At 52.2% G+C, this 20244-nt stretch overlaps 10 protein-coding genes and 1 non-coding gene across 11 annotated transcripts; 6 read left to right on the top strand and 5 right to left on the bottom strand.

Annotated features, from left to right (window-relative positions):
• Positions 1–3: 3 nt before the first annotated feature.
• Positions 4–1332, bottom strand: BJX68DRAFT_249338 (NAD-dependent epimerase/dehydratase family protein). Its single transcript, XM_071042086.1, has one exon. It carries the CDS (start codon positions 1213–1215, stop codon positions 253–255), a length of 963 nt encoding a protein of 320 aa, XP_070892835.1. The 5' UTR covers positions 1216–1332; the 3' UTR covers positions 4–252.
• Positions 1333–1739: 407 nt separating this feature from the next.
• On the bottom strand, positions 1740–2582 carry BJX68DRAFT_249337 (uncharacterized protein). The gene has a single exon (XM_071042085.1). The coding sequence runs from the start codon at positions 2166–2168 to the stop codon at positions 1830–1832; it is 339 nt and encodes a 112-aa protein (XP_070892834.1). The 5' UTR covers positions 2169–2582; the 3' UTR covers positions 1740–1829.
• BJX68DRAFT_215488 (uncharacterized protein) lies at positions 2258–2723 on the top strand. The gene has a single exon (XM_071037801.1). The coding sequence runs from the start codon at positions 2348–2350 to the stop codon at positions 2606–2608; it is 261 nt and encodes an 86-aa protein (XP_070892833.1). The 5' UTR covers positions 2258–2347; the 3' UTR covers positions 2609–2723.
• A 757-nt stretch (positions 2724–3480) lies between these two features.
• BJX68DRAFT_272796 (cytochrome P450) lies at positions 3481–5442 on the top strand (the record flags this gene model as incomplete). The annotated part of the gene is made up of 7 exons (XM_071047277.1): positions 3481–3877; positions 3942–4124; positions 4176–4510; positions 4568–4689; positions 4737–5020; positions 5082–5183; positions 5240–5442. The coding sequence occupies 7 exons, from the start codon at positions 3481–3483 to the stop codon at positions 5440–5442; spliced, it is 1626 nt and encodes a 541-aa protein (XP_070892832.1).
• Positions 5151–8152, bottom strand: BJX68DRAFT_279925 (sugar porter family MFS transporter). The gene is made up of 9 exons (XM_071048830.1): positions 7687–8152; positions 7494–7638; positions 7232–7437; positions 7132–7177; positions 6556–7077; positions 6193–6498; positions 6046–6142; positions 5859–5985; positions 5151–5805 (listed from the first exon to the last, which is right to left on the bottom strand). Exons 1-9 carry the CDS (start codon positions 7765–7767, stop codon positions 5647–5649), a joined length of 1689 nt encoding a protein of 562 aa, XP_070892831.1. The 5' UTR covers positions 7768–8152; the 3' UTR covers positions 5151–5646.
• Positions 8153–9056: 904 nt separating this feature from the next.
• BJX68DRAFT_259384 (putative mannan endo-1,4-beta-mannosidase F) lies at positions 9057–10533 on the top strand (the record flags this gene model as incomplete). The annotated part of the gene is made up of 4 exons (XM_071043685.1): positions 9057–9219; positions 9270–9980; positions 10045–10173; positions 10235–10533. 4 exons carry the CDS (start codon positions 9057–9059, stop codon positions 10531–10533), a joined length of 1302 nt encoding a protein of 433 aa, XP_070892830.1.
• A 211-nt stretch (positions 10534–10744) lies between these two features.
• On the bottom strand, positions 10745–12128 carry BJX68DRAFT_279918 (glycoside hydrolase 5 family protein; the record flags this gene model as incomplete). Its single annotated transcript, XM_071048829.1, has 4 exons — positions 10745–11087; positions 11153–11606; positions 11666–11801; positions 11868–12128. The coding sequence occupies 4 exons, from the start codon at positions 12126–12128 to the stop codon at positions 10745–10747; spliced, it is 1194 nt and encodes a 397-aa protein (XP_070892829.1).
• A 615-nt stretch (positions 12129–12743) lies between these two features.
• Positions 12744–12854, bottom strand: BJX68DRAFT_t158. Its single transcript has one exon. It is a non-coding gene; the product is annotated as a tRNA-Val (tRNA).
• A 423-nt stretch (positions 12855–13277) lies between these two features.
• On the top strand, positions 13278–14747 carry BJX68DRAFT_272792 (uncharacterized protein; the record flags this gene model as incomplete). The annotated part of the gene is made up of 1 exon (XM_071047276.1): positions 13278–14747. The coding sequence occupies one exon, from the start codon at positions 13278–13280 to the stop codon at positions 14745–14747; it is 1470 nt and encodes a 489-aa protein (XP_070892828.1).
• Positions 14748–14949: 202 nt separating this feature from the next.
• BJX68DRAFT_249315 (Zn(II)2Cys6 transcription factor) lies at positions 14950–17808 on the top strand. The gene is made up of 9 exons (XM_071042084.1): positions 14950–15095; positions 15146–15226; positions 15305–15921; positions 15971–16173; positions 16229–16249; positions 16306–16704; positions 16751–17073; positions 17140–17433; positions 17484–17808. Exons 1-9 carry the CDS (start codon positions 14978–14980, stop codon positions 17738–17740), a joined length of 2313 nt encoding a protein of 770 aa, XP_070892827.1. The 5' UTR covers positions 14950–14977; the 3' UTR covers positions 17741–17808.
• A 53-nt stretch (positions 17809–17861) lies between these two features.
• On the top strand, positions 17862–20184 carry BJX68DRAFT_279916 (glycoside hydrolase family 154 protein; the record flags this gene model as incomplete). Its single annotated transcript, XM_071048828.1, has 3 exons — positions 17862–18787; positions 18842–19058; positions 19113–20184. Exons 1-3 carry the CDS (start codon positions 17923–17925, stop codon positions 20182–20184), a joined length of 2154 nt encoding a protein of 717 aa, XP_070892826.1. The 5' UTR covers positions 17862–17922.
• Between the last annotated feature and the right edge of the window lie 60 nt (positions 20185–20244).

Here is a 20244-nt window from a genome sequence, read left to right as displayed (position 1 = left end):
TTGTGTATCCAATCAGCATGAGGGCGAAGGATGCCAGCGCCCCTTTTTCCGAGGCGTTTAGTATCGCGATCGCCTACATAGATATCTATGGGGTCGCGATGACTGTTGGATGTCTACAGTTGGTCGTTTCGAGAACTCTTCAGGTTGGTTTGCGAAATATTTTTGAACTCTTCCTTGTCTATATACGCAACGCGTCACAGAGAGCCGCATCAACTCCAGAACAGATATTTGCTTGTTCCTAGATGCCCTAACCTATTGAGCTGCTTCCCAAGCACGAAGATAAACCGGAATGTTGAGGAGAAACTCTGTCCGCCTGGGCTCCCAACCCAAGACGGTGCGAGCCCTCGACGCCTCAGTTTTGCTCACTAGACTCAACGCTTCGAGGAACACATTCCCATGGGTCCCGGTGTACTCAACAGGCGCTGTAACCCCGAGCGCACCCTTAACCGCCTCGGTAATCTCCTGCACTCCGATCGTCTCTGTGATCAAGTTAAACACCGGCCATGCACCCAGTCGGCCATCAATGCGATCAATAGCGGCGTGGAAGCCAGATGCGACATCATCGACGTGGATCGTTGGACTGCGCGCCTTGTCATCGGCCGGGATCTGGATGGCGTCGCTGTTGTTTCCATTCTGCTTCGCCTTGAGGACTGGTTCCCACCAGGTACTCCAGACCCAGGATCCGCGGCCATAAATCGTCGCGGGCCTCAGAATCGCGACATCGAGCACATCCCGCGCGGCGAGAATGGCTTGTTCGTGGGCTGGTCGCCAGGCAGTTGCTGTGGCGGACTTTCCTTTGGAGATCGTGGTACCGACCGGAGAAAGATCGCTGACTCGTGCGGAGGGCGAACCGTGAATCCACATTCCGGAGCAGTAGACAAATCCAAGCTTGGGGCCGATAAATTGCTCCTTGGCCAGTGCATCGCGACGGGCTTTTGCGGCGTCCGTCACGCCCTGCAGGATTTGAGCGGCCTGTTCGTAAGCAGAGGTCGTGTCAACGACGATGTTGATATCGTTTTCAATTATGATGGTTCTCAGTGTTTCCGCATTCGTAACATCGCTTTCGACAGGGGTGATTTCGTTCTGAGCAAGGAGCTTGGCTTTCTCGGGGCTGCGCGCAGAACCCCAGACGGTGTAGTTGCCCGATGCGACAAGAGACTTGGATAGAGCGAGGCCGATGTAGCCGGAGCCACCGAGCACGAGGACGTTGGGCATTGTGGGTGGTGGTTGGAGGTAGTCGCTAGTAGTATGTGAGATGGTGTTGATATGGATGGTTATTGTCCTTGCAGAGGTCGATGCCTTTTATACACCCTGCTCGACTCATCTTGACATTCTCACTCCTTCAGTCACCAATTTGTCAGCGTATACTCTGTTCATCCGATGGCCGTCGTAAAGCCGTGTAGCATGTACATGTCAGATTGCCGATTTTGCGGAATCCGCTCGCTATCTCCGGGATCGAGGCTGAAACTTGGCACCAGCAAGCAGGCTTATTGGACCGTGTGCAAACTGCTATGGGTCGGATTATGACGCATGGTGAGTGGTGGCTAAGGGGTTGTTGGGGAGTGAAAGAACAGGATGGTTGTCATCGTATCTCCGCTGCTGCTTATCAACTCGGCCCTGGTTGCCCCGAACGGTTCAAAAGCCCGACGTGAGATCATCCGCTGCCCGTCTTGGCATCCGTCATTTTACCCCATAAGAGACCTTTCTCACCTGGTCATTTGGGTATCTTCCACTAATTCATACATCTTACGAACCAGAAGCGTTTCATTGTATGTTGTATATTTGAAAACTAATCAGAAAACCAAATCACCACACCAAAAGTCTCATACTTACTTCTTTTTATCATCAATCTTGGTCCCCCCCATCCCCTCAACAAGCTGGTTTATGTCCTTCTTCTTCACCCCACCCTTGATGTCTATACCACCCATCCTTTCCAAAACCCGCGCAACCTCCCGATCGTTGCTGTCCTTCGCCTGTTCCTGATACCACTCCATCCAGGCCTCATGGTCCCAGTCGGGTTCATCAGTATCATTACACCACAGACAGCGCGTGTGCTTCTTGGGCGAGTAACAGGTAGCGCAGGTGCTGCATGCTATGACATGTTTATCCTCGAAGCAGCTGTAGCGGGCGGTGTCGGCGCACACGGGGCAGGTGGTTTCGGAGGACATGTTGAGAACTGTCGTCTGATAACGATATAGGACAAATATGCTCGGTCTGCTGTGTGATATTTATGTTCTTACGGAGGCTTTGTGGTCTACGGCATTGTTATCAGGACCATTGTTGGAGCTTTTGGGACAATGAACAGGATTCCTCACAACAATAGACCGATAATTTGTCTTACAGAGGGATGAATGCGCTTTGTTACCGGCCAAAGCAGTCTTGTCTTTTATTCTGCATTCCTCGAGACCGACAAAAGAGCATTTTTGTCCGCCAACTCAGTGCTTTGCTTTTCCTCACTCGCATCACGCTGTCCCTTTGCTCCTTAAGCAAAGCTTTGAAGGCGACCATGCAAGTCATGTCAAATCAATTGGCTTGTCTCATGTACACTAATCTTCTCCCTGGTATTATGATGATCATAGGACTTGGTTCCATGTATCAAGTCCGATGACAAGAAACCGCGCAGGTCGTCCCCAATATAGCCTAAGTTTCGTGTCTCAGAACCTCCGCATGCATAGGCTGAAGTCTCCGCAGGGGCTTGTGCTAAGCCCGAATCTCTGGTAGGGCTGAAAAAGCCAGCAGGCGTCCCGCCTGTGGTGGGATTCCACGCGGCGGGCCGTGCATGAAGAGGATAAAGGGGCCGTGCTGGGGGCTCGTCGCTAGATAGTGGATTGTTTTGAGTCTGCGTATGTGACTTCGTGGTGGGTTATAGCCATGCTTGTTTGGAGGGTTTCTCGCATTCGGCGGGATCTGATACACTTCCCTATTGTCCTATGTACAGTTTCTGAGCGGACATTGTCATTACGATCCAGATACTCGCCTCATCCAAGTCATAAACAGGGACTTCCAAGTCCGAGTTTTCTCTTTGGCGAAAAGGGGGATCCATGAGTTATTTATGCCCTGACAGCGGGAGTTAGTGCACTAGTTTTGCTTACAGAGCACAATATTCCACCGCAATTGGCCAACAATACAACGCGGAGTCCACTCCGCAAGGCGTGACAGCCTATCAAAGTACGCTCGGGTTTTGAAACAAAGCTTATGCACTCGGAAATTGGAATTCCGTGTTCCGCTCTCTACAATTGGCCTCTTGCTTAGCTTTGCACACCCTGCACAACACTAGGTTGCATAATAATTGGTAAAATGGGTCCGAGCAAGGGGAGGATACACCATGCAGGGCTGCTATAGGCTACTCGGGTATCAAGGCAATACGGCAACCAACACCCGATCCCCGAAGTATTACCGGGGAATCCTAAATAAGATTATAAGACTGAGTTGGTGCAACAAAAATAAGTTGGCCAGCCGATGCGAATCTAACTATTACGAATGGATACACTCGCGACTTTGGCCGCCGCCAGCGGCGTAAGTGCGCACCTTCTCCTCTATCGCCGCGGCGAATGGGATGTCCAGTCTCCTCGTATTTTTGTCAGCTATGCATTGATTACGTTAACGGCTTTCTTCCTCGAGCGTACGACTGTCTTGGATGGCCTTGCCGTCACGAGTCGACCACGCTGGGCTTTCAATGTCGTGGGGTGCCACATTCTCGGCATTTATCTTAGCATGCTGTGTTACCGTGCGTTCTGGCATCGATTGTCCAGCTTCCCTGGTCCGTTCTTGGCTAGGCTGTCGAATTTCTACATCACGACGCTGTCGGCTAAGAAGTTACATCTCCATGAGGAGGTTGAGCGACTGCATCAACAGTATGGCGATTATGTACGGTTAGGTAAATATTCCCATCTTCCAATATATGCGACGAAAAGAATTTCTAAGAGGTTGTATTCGGCCAGGCCCCACTGAGTTGTCAATCACGGATCCCCAGGCCGTGAAAGCACTGTATAGTGCGCAAGCAAAAGTGAGCAAAGGCCCGTGGTACACCGTCTTAGAGCCCCGTGTGTCCCTTCAAATGGTCCGCGACAAGAAAGAGCACGCTCGGCGAAGAAAGGTATGGGATCAAGGATTTAGTTCAAAGGGTAAGTACCAGATATCGTTTCTCTAGAATCCAACTCTAACTGAAGGTGCAGCGCTACGCGACTATGAGCCCCGGGTGACGCTCTATACTAACCAACTCATCGAAGCCATCGGCAAGAACGTGGGAAACCCCATGAACATGGCCAAGTGGTTCAACTACTACAGCTTCGACGTGATGGGTGATCTCGCGTTTGGCAAGCCCTTCAACATGCTGATCGACGGAAAAGACACCTACTTCTCGCTACAGCTGCACGAGGACATGAAGGCGATTGGTCTGTTCAGTCATCTCACATGGCTTTTTCCATTCTTCAAACGGGTTCCGCTTGTGAACGCAGATTATCTCAAGTTCTGGGCTTGGGTTGGCGAGCAAGTAGGTCGAAGAAGCAAGGTATTTCACCCTTAGGTATCGGCTTTATCATCACCATTTTTAATGAGATTGCTTCAGAATCCCCCTATGATCCCGGATGTATTCTCTTGGATTTTGGACGCTTATCAGAAAGGTCCAAGATCCAAGCAGGATTGGCTTGATCTCCACGGAGATGCATATCTAATTATCGTCGCAGGAAGGTAAGCAACTCCTCGCATTTAAACGAAACTAGGCTAACAAGATAAAGCGACACGACCGCTGCGACATTGACGAATCTATTCTTCCACCTTGCGACCGACCCCGTCTGGCAAACAAGGCTCCAGGCAGAACTCGATGCCCTACCCACTTTATCTCAAGAACAGCTCACCGGAGCCAAGGTCCTTGACGCACTCATTAATGAGACCCTGCGTTTGCATCCGGCTGTTCCCTCTGGCACACAGCGGATAACTCCCCCTGAGGGTCTTCAGATTGGCGACCGGTATATTCCTGGGGATGTGATGGTTTGCGTACCCACGCATACCTTATTTCGAGGTTAGGGAATTAGCTGTGATTTTCCGAGGTTTCAAGTACTGATTCATTTTGCACACGTTAGATGAGCGCGTCTTCGCCCAACCCCAGGAATTTCTTCCAGAGCGATGGACGACACGTCCCGAGCTTATCAAGGAGCCATCTGCGTTTATCCCGTTCAATGCTGGTTTGTCACAAATCCCAACTCCTAGTCCTGGTCTTGTAGTCCTGATCATTCTCTAGGCCCATACGCGTGTGTCGGAAAGCAGTTGGCGCTGATGGAACTCCGACTCGTTGCCGCCGAGATTCTGACCAGATACAACGTCCGTCTTGCAGAGGGACAAAGAGCCGATGTTTTCTTGGAGAGTTGTCATGACACTTTCACGTTGGCGACGGGGGCGCTTGAGTTAGTTTTTGAGGAGAGGAAGAAGAGCGGTTCTTCGTGAGATGTGGGACTTGTTCCATACGCTCCTAGTGTGATGACGATATGATGCGTGCTTGGTTTGGACGAGGATAATTTCTCATGTCTTGACATTCCTCTTCTTCTTCTCGAGTTCTTAGCTACGGGGAACGAAGTTATTTCTTATTTCACCGCATAGGTATGAGATATATCTTCCGTCAACCTTGCCACAGCAATGTTATCATAGCCATCAGACAGCACCCACCATCTCCGCATGGTGCTCGACCGGTTTCAAAACCTCATCATCCTCAATCGGAGTCCCACGCAGCTGAGCCTCAATATGCTTGATGCGCTTCTTCTCCTCATGTGCAGCTGTATCCCCAAAGATGAGGTCCATATCTTCAAGAGTCTGTAGAATACCATTAGGCGCTATCAAGAAGCAGGTGAAGTGGTTATACGTACCTTTCCACGAGTCTCGGGAATGAAAAAGAACGTGAACGCCAGTGCTATGAGGCAGAAGGCTGCGAAGAAGATATAAGTGCCCCAGGTGATTGATTCGAGCATGTCGGGGGTGACGAGGCCGATTATGCTAGCCACAACTATCAGAGACACCCACTTTATGCCTCAGAAGTATAGACAATGAACTTACAAGTTACACATCCAAGTCGCGGACGTCGTGATGGAGATGGCTTTGGATCGGATCGAGAGGTTGAATATCTCCGATGGGAGAACCCAGCCGATCGGGGCTTATATTGTTAGCCAGAATCAATATACATAATGTTGCCCTGGTGCTTACCAAACGAATATGAGAAGTTGATGTCGTAAATATAAATGAACGCAATACCCGCCCAGCCAGCAGACTTATTATCCACCAAGCTAGACCCATATGCTCCCACGATAGCACCCACAATAACCAGGGAGATACAGGTACCTGTAGCACCGGCCATGAGAAGAACGCGACGGCCGACTTTATCAATAAAGAAAAGGGCTGGCAGGGTGCTGAGGCAGTTGACAATACCGTATACGCCGGTAGCTAGGAGAGAGGTCGTATTCCCGTCTAGGCCCAATTGGCCGAAGATTGTTGGGGCGTAGTAGATGATGGCTATATGGTGTCAGATACTTGGTGTCAAGTTCCGAGTGGGATACGGGCAACTCTTACCGTTGCAACCCATGAACTGCTGAAAGAACATGACGCAGCAGCCAATCGCCAAGCGTTTGAACCGAGACCAGGTCGTGAGGAAGGACAAGTACTGAGCAGCATGTAGTTTAACACCCGAAAGATTCGGAAAATGTTCCCGCGCAAACGTATTTTCAAGCATGATAGAAGCCCGAATCTCGAGGTACTCATTCTGAAGAGGCAGACTATTCCGGGCCTGCCTCCGCAATCGCGACAGCGCAGACAACGCTTCATCATCGCGCTCCTTCATCAAGAGCCAGCGTGGCGAATCCGGGAAGAAGAGCATGCCAACACCGAGAATCACCGCGGGCGCAATTTGAAGTCCTAAGGGTAAACGCCAAGATATGTTCGATTGGCCTGTGCAGCCTCCCGGTGGGACATCAGTGTACGGGTCGAAGCTTGTGCCATCGGCGTAGGGGACGTCCGGGGCGCAGTGCGAGCCGCCGATGTAGTTGCTGCCGTAGTCGATCCAGTAGCTTATCAGGATACCGAGGGTGACGGACACTAGGGCTACTAGTCAGTATATGTACAGGAAGATATTGAAGGAGAAGAGCTCACGCTGCTGTACAACCACGAGACCACCGCGGATTTCCGGAATCGAGACCTACGCCTGGTCAGGCCCTGAAGTGCAAAGCAGTGGATGACCGATATAGCTTACCTCGGAGATATACAGCGGAACGACCATGGTCAGCATACCAACCGCGAAACCAGCAACTGCTCTCCCAGCAAAGATCATCGGCAGATTCGCCGCGATGCACTGAAAAACGGATCCGATCACGAAGATGACAACTGCCAGGTTTATCGACAGCTTGCGTCCCAGCCGGTCGGCAACGGGTCCATTGACCAGCGAGCCTAACCACGCCGCTATTGCCAATTTCAGCTTCGATTCTTCACAAACGGAAGTAGATGCTGATACTTACCCAACAAAAGTGTCGAAACGAACCATCCCTTGAAGCCACTGTCGGAAAAAATACGCGGAAACCTCGCCGCAAAGGACTCCATCGTGATCACACCGCTGACCACGCCTTGGTCATAACCGAACAACAATCCACCGAGAGTTGAGAACTGTATACCGTTAGGAGGTGTCTTGATCACGAGTTGTTAAAAACACACAGAAGCAACGCCACATAGGTAAGGGTTTTCCAAGACGAGGCTAAAGCCGCCCTTGGGTCGCACATCGCTGACGGAGCCCATGACTGTATATGATAAGAACTTGCAAACGTGACCACCGAACTTCACGAAGCAGAGTGCGCAGCCGGCAGAGGCAGCGGGATGCCTACATTTATGTATTCACCCCGAAGACGGGCCGACAAAAACCTGGCATTCCTGGTGTGACAAGCAACTGGCGATCGCGGAGTTCTGCGCCCCGGCGAATGACGACGGTGTAACAATGAAGATCGGGGAGCTTTGGGGTACGAAAATGCGGAGAATTGGAGATGTTCCATCGGAACTTGTCCGAGGCGATACCCCAGAGCCGAGTGTGGAGCAGGCTGCCGTGCGTGGATTCGAGCAAACCCGGCTTTCCTGCCGATTAACGTATTGTTGAAGTTTGGGGAATGAATGCCGATAATCCCTCACGGACTGTACTTGGATACTACAAAAGTGGTCGCGGCCAAGTTTGTGACTTAGCTTAGCGGTGTGATGCTGCACTCCCAAACGTGATGATCCGCGTTCATTCCGCCATGTCAACCCATCTTTTTTTCCAACGGTGAAAATTCAATAACTGTCCATATCATCATATCCTCCTCTCCACATACAATCACTTTGTCATTTGCTGCGCACTACACTCCAAGAGAGCATTCATTGGGGCAGTTGGCCGATTCCGGTGCGCTTTAGTGGACAAGGCTCGAAGAGCCAACCAAGATATATATATGGCCCGTATCGAAATATCTTCCTCGAAGGTTCTACAATCCGCTCAAAGCAGTCGCCCCCGTATAGCAAAAGTCGCTTGTTTGACGTGCAATCCTCTATTGTCACCTGTGTTAGTCCGTACGCTGAGCTCTGATTCCCGGGGAAATATCTGGGGTATACTTTGTGGCTTGACGCCATTCCGAACAGAGCACGGACACCACATGCTGAGCTTGGCATCGCATGTCCTCGCGTTGGCCCTTTGGCTCTTCATCAATCCATACAATCACCCCCGCATCCTGCAAGCGAGCTTAGTAGCTTCGGAGCAATGCGGAGCAAGGCGGAGAATTAAGTATATCGACCATTGAGAGCTGCCGGAGGAGGCGGGGATACATTCTTCAGCCCCTCATTTCCCACGGGGTCAATGGCGCTGCAGAATTTAGATTGCACTACATGAGCTGATAATATATGTATAGATTGCACCACACTGCTGTCGGCTTCTTGTCGGCAGGGGTATTTCGATTTGGCGCGGAGATCCAGGATGGAAACGGAGGGTTCGCCCTATAAATATCGGAGGGAGGGCTGAGGAAGGCGAGAGAAATGGCCACTCAAGCTATCTGACTCAATTGTACACTATGAAAGGACGTGATTTGTCTCTTTTCTCTCTTGTGGGTGCTGTTGCTGCGCAGAGTGGCGCGTACGGCCAATGCGGAGGGAACAACTGGTCCGGGGCCACCACCTGTGTCTCTGGATACGTCTGTGTTTATCAAAATGACTGGTATAGCCAGTGCCTTCCAGGTAGGTACATTCCAGATAGCTTCAACGTGTTGTACTAATTGGTTGTGCAGGCACCGCTAGCTCATCCACGACCTTGACGACCACAACCAGAACAACAACCACCACGACAACCACCACAAGAACTACTACTACCTCTGTCCCTACCTCAACCGATTTTCCCTCGGCCAACGGACTGAACTTTACCATCGACGGTGTGACCGACTACTTCGCAGGCTCCAACTCGTACTGGATCAGCATGCTGACCAACGACGCGGACGTCGATCTCGTCATGGACCACATCGCCGAGTCGGGACACAAGATCCTACGTATCTGGGGCTTCAGCGATATCAATACGGATCCCTGGAGCGGCCAAGTATGGTTCCAGCGACATGAAAACGGCGCAACGATTATCAACACTGGAGCGGATGGGTTGCAGCGCCTCGACGCGGTGGTCAATTCCGCTGAGCAGCGCGGTATCAAGCTGATTATCAACTTTGTCAACAACTGGGATGATTATGGTGGCATGAGTGCTTACCTGAAGGCCTACGGTGGAACCACAAAGACCGACTGGTACACCAACGATGAAATCCAGACTGTCTACCGTACCTACATCGAGGCGGTCGTCAGCCGCTTCATCGACTCTCCCGCTGTCTTTGCCTGGGAATTGGCCAACGAGCCCCGCTGCAATGGCTGCGACACGTCCATTCTGTATAATTGGATTGCAGACACGAGCGCTTACATCAAGTCTCTTGACCCACTGCACATGGTCTGCATTGGTGACGGTCAGCACCACTTCATCCTTTTGAATGTCCTTTGGCCTTGACCCGAAGCTAATCAAAACCTCAGAGGGATTCGGCCTGGAGGAGGGATCCGATGGAAGTTATCCCTTTGCCTTTGGCGAAGGGCTCGACTTCGCCGCAAACCTCGCCATCGACACGATCGATTTCGGCACCTTCCACCTCTACCCAGGCAGCTGTACGTCTCCAAATCTCTGCCCCTCTAAGCCCTCCACAATCAAAGCTAACATCTAAACCAGGGGGCGTATCATACGACTGGGGCAACCTCTGGGCAAGAACGCACGGTGCAGCCTGCGCAGCGGCCGGAAAGCCGTGCCTGTTCGAGGAGTACGGCGCACCATCCGACCACTGTGCCATTGAGGTGCCCTGGCAGACGACGGCCGTTGGCACTACGGGGATTGCCGGCGACTTGTTCTGGCAGTGGGGTGATACCCTGAGTACGGGACAGACTCACAATGATGGGAATACGATCTATTATGGGTCTGATGAGTATACTTGCTTGGTTACGGAACACATGGAGAGGATTGCTGCGAGATAGGAGGGATATGCGCGGTGGAAACATGCTGGACGTTGTCATTGAAGAAAGCTTGGCCTTTGTTTCAGCTATTTACTGGCTATCCTGAGCGAGCTTTGGAATGAGAATATAAGTTGCAAGCCTTGAAACATTTTGATGAGCATTGTGAACAAGACGTGAATAGTCAATCACGCGTGGCATACTCAAGCCGAGTAGCTATTGCTCACTCTAAGGTCTAATGGTGCCGAACACGCTTCCTCCGCATCTCCGCCACATGCTTGAACCCAAGAATCTCATACTCCTCCGTCCCATAATAGATCGAGTTGACATCGCCCCACGTGGTTCCGGATTCAGGCAGGACACTCCCAAACTGCCAGATAAAGTCCGCCGCCAGGGAGGTCTCCTTGAGGACGGTCAATTGCCATGGTCGTTCAATCTCGGTATGATTGATGGGAGCGCCGTATTCTTCAAACTTGACGGGTTTGCCGGCCCTTGCGCCGATGGCGTCATGTTGCCGGATCCATTCGTTGCCCCAGGTGTAGTTGTAGCCCCACGACTCGGGGTACATGTGGAAGGTGCTACACGTTCGTTAGCAATTGTGCCGGCATAGACAAATATCAGCGACGAGGAAAGAAAGCATTACCCGTAATCCAAAGTCTTGATTTCCAGATTCCTCACAAAGTCCACGCCTTCCGAGCAGTCATAGGCATAGGTCCCATCGCCCTCTGGGGGACACAACCACCCCTCATCACCAAGCGTAACCATATGCTTGCGGTCAATCTTCTTAATCATCTGACTAATCTCCGTGGCCCAGTTATAGATCACAGAGGGATCGCACCCCTTACAGCGCGGCTCATTCCCGAGCTCCCAGGAGAAGATCGCAGAAGAAGACTTGTACCGGTTGACGATAAACTTGACGTAGTTGCGATACGCGCGCTGCGCATCAGGATTCGTGTAGAAGGTGGTCGCATTGCTGCCAAATGCGTTACTGTAGATGTTGATGCCGCCAAAGTCGTTCCAGTTGTTCATTAGGACCATTACAAGCTTGATGCCGTATTTCTCGGCGAGGGAGACGACGACGTCGAGGCGGTGGATTCCTATACGTTGAAAACTATTAGCGAAAGACATGTATGGTGTTGAAAGTCGCGATGCGTACCGTTCGGACCGTAGTTGATTCCCCATCCGCCCTTGTACAAGGTCTCGTTCAGGACTTGGTAGAATGTAGGCTGCCCTGGGTTTGTGGGGTCATTGACCCCGAAGAATCCCCATGTGCGAACGACCTTGTAGCCGGTCTAGAAAGTCGTATCCCTAGTAAGCCCTCGGGCTCGCTGAAGAAGGGGATTGAAGGGATAGCGTACATCTGCCATCTGCGAGATGGCCAGCTCAACCTCGGAGTCATCTAGAAGGTTTCCGAGCCACCAGCAGTTTGTGCCCGCAAAGTATTGAACCTTGCCGTCGATCTCAAAGAGCCGTCCTACGGTCCGAGGAATGTGACCGCCGCCGCGACCAATTGGCACTGCTGGAGCAGTGTAAGCTGGGGGTGCTGCCGGCTCAGCAGTAACAAGGGCAGGTAGCAGTCCCGCAGCGAGAGCTAGAAGGGAACCTTTCGCGAATCTCATGATGCAAACAATGCACTAGATTTGTGAGTCAATTGGCTTCGTAACCCGCTTATCCCCTGGGCACAAGCGGTGCGCTCCTTCGACTATATATCTCCCAACTCCGCCATGACCTGACCCAAAACCAAAAATGAAGCCAAGACTGGGCGGGACAATAGCTTGAAGTAATATAAAATTGCCGTATTTTGGCAGGCGGAGATCCGTGACGAGCTGCCCAAAGCTCCAAGCGAGCTCCAGACAAGACGATCAATCTGGGGCTAACTTGTCTTGGAGCGGCCACTACCGCAACCGGAACGGAACCAGGCTGCTGGGGCGGAACGCAGGTCAGATCTATCCGACCCCGTTTGGCAAGCTGCATCGTCAATGGATGCAATTTTCCGGTGTGTCGGTCATGATTGGTGGATTGTTGTTATGTTTTTCTTCATTTTCTCATGGAATATGGGGTGTACCGAGCTGACTATTTAAGCGTTCTATGTACATAGCACGTCTAGGAGCTGGAGGACAATCTCATGTGCCTGAAGACCCTGGGCCCCGATCCCACTCTGCGCATCATAATACATGATCCTTTCTGTGTCCTTGGCTAGATCGCTCTTGTGGGAAAAGCAAAAAAAAAAAATCTAGTCACGCCCGGGATCGAACCGGGAACCGTTCCGGCATCTACTATTGCAGAAGTAATCAGAAGACTGATCACGTGTTAACGGAAAATCATGACCATTAGACCACGCGACTTGATTGGTGGATTATTAGCCGAATTATGCTTCTTGCCTGAAGATACATGGGTGTCGGAGCGCAGATCACGGGACACCGTTTCCCTACAGAAAATGTAGAGATCCGCCGCTTGAAGAGATCAAAAGCATGCTAGTATAAACCCCAGATAACCATGGTCGATAAATTGGCCAACGCTGTCTGGGAAGATTACCCTCAGCTGCATCGGGGAACCCACGTCGCGTCTCGACACCCCAGGCCACGAAGCCCGAGTACCTCGCTTCGTCGCTCGCCAGCCATCGTCGGCTAATCTTGCCATCTATACAAAACGGCTGGATGAACCAAGGTTCATGGCTTTGTCTTGTCTTCTTCAGGGGTAGCTTGTTTGAACAGATCTTTCAGCCGCCAATTGTCTACATGATGCTTCAGCCACCGTAGCTGGTGCCTATGGGTGCCTTTCATGGCCTCGAAGCGGCGCACTATAAAGCCCTCATTCTCCCAATACTCAAGAAAACAGAAGCCTGGAACCATTATTACTATCCTGAAATAAGCCTCGTCCCGATGGACCCTCCACGGAGCCTCATGACCCTTCCATATGAACTTCGAACTCAAATCGGGTCATATCTTTGCTCTGTCGAGGAACGCGACACGCAGAAGGTCTTGTCGCAACTCACGCAAACATGCAAGGCGCTCAGGGACACATTTCAACCTTTACTGTTTCGAACGTACACCCATTACTCAGAGCCCGTGTCCCGGCTGGTCAGCTTCCTCCGCGCTATTGTATCTCGTCCTGATCTCGCAGCAGCCGTCACAACCGTGACATTCGATTCCTTCCTCAAGCCCACCGGTGTAACCATTCTTGAAAAAGAATTCATCGACACATGCATCAGTAATCTCGGTCTCCCCGTCCCCGCCGAAGACTGGCATCTCGAGGGTACATATCGCCACCTCCCCGTCGAAACGCTGCTCGCATACACGCCCAACATCGAATCCCTCACGCTCCCCGTAAACGAAGAATGGAACCTGGACCTGTTGCCCGCATTTCTTGAGGCATCACCGAAGATTGAATTTCCCCACTTGAGATCCTTATCAATCTACTACTACTTCATCGCCGGCGACCGTTGGGCGATCGACTATGGGCAGATTGCGCCGTTGCTGCAGGCCACTTCTCACTTGGAGCATCTCTCTCTTCCAAGTCTAGAGGGATTCTGGGAAGGCCACGAGAATCCTCCAATCCCGCGCCTGGACTCGCTGAAGACACTGGATCTGGGCGAGAGCGGGTCGGGGATGTTCTTGATTACGTCGTTGCTTAAAGCATGCAAGGTCTTGCGGAAGTTTGAGCTGTACTGGCTATCCTCGACGGGCTATGATGAGAGCCACGAGGACTGGTCTACCCTCGAGGTTTGGGACGCGATCGCACGTTTGAAGAAAACAATTGAGGAAATCATATTCGAGGCGTCCAGCGATATTCCCTTGGGAAGACTTACGGGTGACAGCGTCTGTTCATTGTCGGACTTCACCAAGCTACGGACTCTGAAAGTTGTCGGGCGCTCTTTGGAAGGCATGTTGCAGGCGTGGACACTCAAGACGGGAAACTCGGATATGGACGAGTTTGTCGCGCAGCTGCTGCCATCGGGTATTCGGGAGTTGGCAATCTGGTTTCCAAGCCGTGATGTGATTCCAGCCCTCTTCGCCCTCGCCAAAGCAAAGTCCCAGGAATTGTATACGGACTTGACAGAAGTTGAAATTGGTCCTTCACCGGTATTCAAGGAATGGCTACCGCGCCCCGAGTGGCCGAGAAACGAGGCAGCGCTGAGGGAAGCATTCGCCAGGGCCAGAGTGCAACTGAAGATGGAGATTCCGCATGTACCGCCAGAGATGATGAATCTTGCCATACAGATGGGGATAGCTTCTTAGTGCAATGCATCGCCTAATACTACCTAATGGAACTCGTGATCAATGTACCGAGGGTGATTTTTGATTGGTCCCCGCCGGAGAATTCCCGAGCACAAGTTGGCAGGATCAGCTGATCCGGGGCAAAGAGCGCGGGGGGTCGGGGGAATTCCACCGGCCTATTAATTCCCCCAATTCGCCCGCGCCGTCTTCTGTTCGGGGTCGTATTCTCTGAATTTCGACCAGTCAGCAAAATGGACTCGGAACAGACTCCGGCGCAAGTCGACGAGCGACCTGCCTGTGGAGCTTGTCGGAAACGGAAATTGCGTTGCTCGCGTGAGCTGCCTCTGTGTGCACATTGTCGGAGGATTGGTATTCTCTGTCTATTCCTCAAACGTGAGCCTTATCTGATCACTTCATAGGGACATCTTGTTCATACGATGTGGATCGCGAGAAGCCTGGGCTCAAAGCTGGCGCTGTGGAGGCGTTGCGCAGGCGAGTTGGTGAGTAACCCGAGCGGACCATTCCAATCTGATCAGGAGAAGTTTCATCTAATCATATGCTTACGTTGGGGTACGTAGAGGCTCTTGAAGATGCGGTATTCCAAGCAGAAGATGGTCCGCGCGATATACCTCGCTTCCCGTCTCAAGATCCAACGGCTGTCGCAGCCGCGCTTTGCGATGGACTTGAACAGCTTCTAGGGCAGCTGCGACCAAACAACAAACGCAGACGACAATTATCGACCGCGTCTGATATCTCACTAACGCGCGACGCGCGAGATGGCGATGCGCCGATTACTGAATCCCTCCCTCGCTCGCCAACCAAACGCAGACGGGTGAACGACCGGCCATTAATTGAACCAGATGACTTTGCCGAATTGTCGTCCACATTGCCGAGCTCAGATATCCTGAACGCCGTCGTTGATTTGTACTTCTCCCTGGTGCAGCCGTGGATCCCTACATTCCATGAGAAACGGTTCCGACGACGCATGAAGGACCCGAACGAGAGGGCACGATTAGAGGTCGTCTTACACGCCATGGTCTTCGCATTGCTCAGGCACGTGGATTCAAATTTGACAGCTGGTCTGGATGATATTGATGCCATCTGCGAGAGATCGCGCAAGATTGTCGTACTCACAGCGATGAATGATTTGCACGTCGAAAATCTTCAGGCGCTGACGATTATTTGTTTTGAAGATGTCAGTTGCCGCGACTGGGTGTTTTGAGAGTTTTCTAACTGAGGTACAGATCGGCTCAGGCAGGCTTTCCCGAGCATGGCCCATTGTGGGCTCTCTTACGCGGACGGTAGAGTACCTCCAATTAAGCGTCGAGTCCGAACACCATGACAACGGTCCTTTACTCCAGCCGCGACCTTGTCTCCCGCCGGCGGAGGACTGGATAGAGGAAGAAGAGCGGCGGCGTGTGTTTTGGACGATTTTCAATCTCGACAGGCAAGTTTCTTTGATGGAGACAGAGTACACAAGCGATGCTAACCGGCTATACCAGGTTTTGCTCAGTAACTACAGGGTACATTCATCAGCCAGGACACCCTCAGCCGATTACGTACTAACAGGAGTTTCTAGCTGGAACACCAGTTTGACCTCAAACGACGTTCATAGACGGTTACCGGCCGACGGAGGATTGTGGCACAATCAAGAAATAGTGACGACGCCTTTCTTCGGCATATGGGATAAATCCGCCGGCAAGATTGGGAACCTCATTGCATTTCAGCCCACAGATTACAATACAGTCGAGTCTCCACGCAGTCGCTTTTCCATCGGTCAAGGGCATCCACATCTACCGGCGCCGGAAGAAAGAGTCGACATGAATACAATTGGGGCGTTTGCGTATCGAGTTGAAGCGACCGAGTCGCTTAGCAGAGTCACGACGTTCTTCTTGCAGCAGAGGATCAATTATCGTGATCGGCAGGAGATGGGTAGTTGGCTTATGCGCTTCAAGGAACTGGATTTGCGTCTGGTCAGGTATGTTTCCTTTGAACTACACGGGAGTCCTTCCTTACCGTTGCAGCTGGAAGATGTTTCTTCCTCAGCGGTGGAAAGACTCGAATATTTCCCGGCAACCGACCGTCGTCAATATGGATCCGAACCTGACGCTGGCGCACATCACACATAACACGTCCATGATCCTGCTTCACCAACGCATCGCATACCCGCCGTCTGAGTGGTTGGAAGTAGTCAAGCTGCCCATTCTGTCAAGCGCAGAGACCTGCGAAGCTGCTGCGGCAGAGACGGCCAATATCACCCAGAAGTACATGGACAACTCCCCTGCAGACAGCATTGTCGATAGTCAGCTTGCATTTTGTGTATTCGTCAGCGCGCGAGTACTATTAGGTCCGTTGTCTACTCTCGCTCGCTGATGTGACTCACGTTCTCAACTAACACAATGCCCTTCGATAGTCCACTGGCGCTACTACAAAACCGACCTCTCCTCCGACTTTTGGGCCCTGACGAGCTTTCTCGATACCATGTCCGCCCGGTGGTCCAGCCATACTCAAAGCAGGAGTGGGAACCTGGCTGCGAAGTATTGCGACCAGCTCCGGGGTCTGTACCACAAGTGTCAGAACGATGAATCGTTCAAAATGGATGTTCTGGGATACTCGAATGAGATCAAGTGGAATGGCAGGGGTTCAGAGACGGATCAAGATGTGGCACAGCATGGCGACACTGGGCTTGATCACTCTCAAGGGCCTGGTATGTCTCCTTTCAGTGTCGCTTACATCTCACATACTAAGATGATACAGCAACTGCCTCAAACCCGCAGCATCCGGAGTTTGTTCCAACCCAGCAGCCTAGTGGTGGTATTCTTGGTATGGAGCATGCTCCGTCGCAGCCAGCGATACTAAACGCTGGGTCTGGATCCGCGAGCTACAATACAGGCAGCCCAGACGAGTTAACAGCAGTCACGTCAATTCTGCTCGATCAACAGTACTCGGAGATGGACCGCATTATTAGTCTAAGCAACGCGAATTTCGCGGCGTATGTACCTTACATGGACTGACAGAGTAATCCAAGCATGCGTCATGGATGCCGGTTTCCCCGCATTGAGTCGAAACGGTGGAGGCGCGGGGTGATTTGCTCCGAGACTTCGCCCGACACCAATTCCTCAACCACACGAGGCGTGTATATCTGTAGCTCATAGTAGACATAGTCCGTTCGAGTACCAAGCGCACAGTAATTACGATGCCGCCGCTTAAAAACTTCTCGAACAACCCTCTCCAGACGCGAGATGACCTGATCCTCGCCGCCTCGGCAGTCGTGCAACCCCTCCACCAGCACTTCTCACGCGACAAAGCGTTTATCCGCCTCCCTACTTCCACAGGCGCCCATTTCGACGAACGCGCCGCCCAACTCGAAGGCTTCGCCCGTCCATTATGGGTTATAAGTGCACTCCTCCACTCTGCTCAATCGGACCCTATCCACGCAGCCGCCATCCGCTCGTTGGCTCAACCCTGGATTGGCGGTATCGCTACAGGCACAGACCCAGCTCACAAGGAGTACTGGGGGACCATCGCAAATGGCGACCAACGCATGGTCGAAGCCGAGGTCATTGCATGCGCGCTTCTCTTTGCTCCGGATGACTTCTTCCATTCCCAAGATCCCCGCGTACAGGCAAACATCGTCGCCTGGCTCCGCGGGATGAACGGCAAGGACATGCCCGTGAATAACTGGCGCTGGTTCCGCGTCTTTACGAACCTGGCTCTGGTCCTCGTTGCGGGTATCCCGTACGACGAAGTGAAGCCCGAAATGGACGGTGACTTTGCTGTCCTCGATTCATTCTATCTCGAGGCCGGGTGGTCGGGCGATGGACTGTGGCTGACGCCAGAGGCCGAAGAAGAGGAGGAGCGCGAGTGTCTGCGGACGAGGCGAAGAGATAGCATTGGATGCGGAAGACAAGTTGATTACTACTCAGGGAGTTTTGCGATCCAGTTTAGCCAGCTTCTGTATGTGAAGTTTGCGGCGGGCCTGGATCCGGAGCGGGCGGAGCGGTATCGCGTGCAGGCGAGAGAATTCGGGGACGCTTTTTGGAGGTATTTTGATAAAGAGGGTGAGTTATCTCCTACTAGTTCTGTAGGAGTCCGTCACTAAGCTGACTATATAGGTCGTGCAATCCCCTTCGGCCGGTCCCTTACGTACCGTTTCGCGTGTGGTGCGTATTTCGCTGCACTGGCCGTTGCTGGTGTTGAGGATATGCCGGGGCCGCTGGCTTCAGTCGGGGCAATCAAGGGTTTCCTTGTCCGACACCTTCGCTGCTGGATGGCCAACTCGGATGACATCTTCTATCCAGATGGCACAATGAACATAGGATATGTCTACCCGTAAGTTGTCACCAACACCCATGCCAGATTGAGATGAATCCTAAGATCATGCAGAAACATGTACATGGCCGAGGACTACAACTCGCCCCAGTCAGTCTACTGGAGCCTGAAATCAATGATCGTCCTCATGCTCGGCGCCACCGATCCCTTCTGGATGTCAGAAGAAGCACCATACCCAGAGTTTCAACCCTCTGTCGCGCTGATAAAACCGCCCACGCAGATCCTCTGCAACCATCCATCAGGAAACCACCATTTCATGCTTTCAGCCGGCCAGTTCGTCGCCTGGCCAATGAAAGCAAATCAGGCAAAGTACTCCAAGTTCGCATACTCGTCTGCGTTTGGTTTCAGTGTCCCGACAGGTCCGTTGATCCAGCAGATCGCTCCGGATAGCATGCTCGCACTGAGTCGCGACGGCGCGGAAACATGGGCTGTGAAGTGGAAGTGCTCCTCTGTACGATACTTGACCGCGGCCATTCGCAGCACATCATCGACGGGAGAGTCCGAGACTGTCCCCGTGGCAAGCGTCGAGTGGCGTCCCTGGGCTGACGGCCAGGTCGTAGTACAGACGACGCTGATCCCGCCTACAGGTCGATGGCCAGACTGGCATGTGCGAATCCACCGCATCCGCGCGGCTAAGCCTGGTACACTGGAAAGTCTGCATCTCGTCGAGGGCGGCTTTGCTATTTCGAGAGTGCCAAAGGGAGACAAACGACTCCTTCCTATGCTCTCGGATGTGAAATCGCTGAGTACGTCGCAGGTTGGTATAGTAGAGGGAGCCTACGCAGACAATGCAAGCTCTCTCGTCCTTTCGCCTGCCGGTGCAAGTGGTGTAGTGGGAACTACCCGCGTATCAACTGGTCAAAACGTCACCACGGAACACGAAGCGTTGAAGCCGGACTCTAATACCAATCTAGTCGCACAGCGAACGTTGATTCCGGCTGTCAAGCACGAGGTGTTTGATCTTGAACAAGGAAGTGAAATTGAGCTTGTGACGCGGGTGTTTGCTGTGTCGACGCCTCTGAGTAAGGAGATTCGGCTTGAGAGGTGGCTCGATGTGCCCAGTGTGGTTGTGCGCGGTCAGGAGTCGGCAGTGGGCGGCGGGGATGCTCTAATCCTAGACGAGTAAATGTATTTAATTACGGCTATCTCAACCACTAGAAACAGTTTCAGGTCGCTGCGTATTCTG

Source organism: Aspergillus pseudodeflectus (genome assembly GCF_044049435.1).
Source record: "Aspergillus pseudodeflectus strain CBS 756.74 chromosome Unknown BJX68scaffold_89, whole genome shotgun sequence".
Lineage (NCBI taxonomy): Eukaryota > Fungi > Ascomycota > Eurotiomycetes > Eurotiales > Aspergillaceae > Aspergillus > Aspergillus pseudodeflectus.
The sequence above is the reverse complement of the archived record's forward strand: the minus strand, read 5'-3'. Positions and strand labels throughout refer to the sequence as shown.

Excerpts from the sequence above, each read along its gene's own strand:
- BJX68DRAFT_249338 (XM_071042086.1), bottom strand. The coding sequence starts at position 1,215 with ATGCCCAACGTCCTCGTGCTCGGTGGCTCCGGCTACATCGGCCTCGCT.
- BJX68DRAFT_249337 (XM_071042085.1), bottom strand. The coding sequence starts at position 2,168 with ATGTCCTCCGAAACCACCTGCCCCGTGTGCGCCGACACCGCCCGCTAC.
- BJX68DRAFT_215488 (XM_071037801.1), top strand. The coding sequence starts at position 2,348 with ATGAATGCGCTTTGTTACCGGCCAAAGCAGTCTTGTCTTTTATTCTGC.
- BJX68DRAFT_279925 (XM_071048830.1), bottom strand. The coding sequence starts at position 7,767 with ATGGGCTCCGTCAGCGATGTGCGACCCAAGGGCGGCTTTAGCCTCGTC. Across the intron at positions 7,078-7,131 it reads TCTCGTGGTTGTACAGCAGC|TGTCCGTCACCCTCGGTATC; the intron begins GTGAGCTCTTCT and ends TAGTAGCCCTAG. Across the intron at positions 5,806-5,858 it reads TTCCCGAGACTCGTGGAAAG|ACTCTTGAAGATATGGACCT; the intron begins GTACGTATAACC and ends GGTATTCTACAG.
- BJX68DRAFT_249315 (XM_071042084.1), top strand. The coding sequence starts at position 14,978 with ATGGACTCGGAACAGACTCCGGCGCAAGTCGACGAGCGACCTGCCTGT. Across the intron at positions 15,227-15,304 it reads GGCGTTGCGCAGGCGAGTTG|AGGCTCTTGAAGATGCGGTA; the intron begins GTGAGTAACCCG and ends TGGGGTACGTAG. Across the intron at positions 15,922-15,970 it reads CGATTATTTGTTTTGAAGAT|ATCGGCTCAGGCAGGCTTTC; the intron begins GTCAGTTGCCGC and ends ACTGAGGTACAG.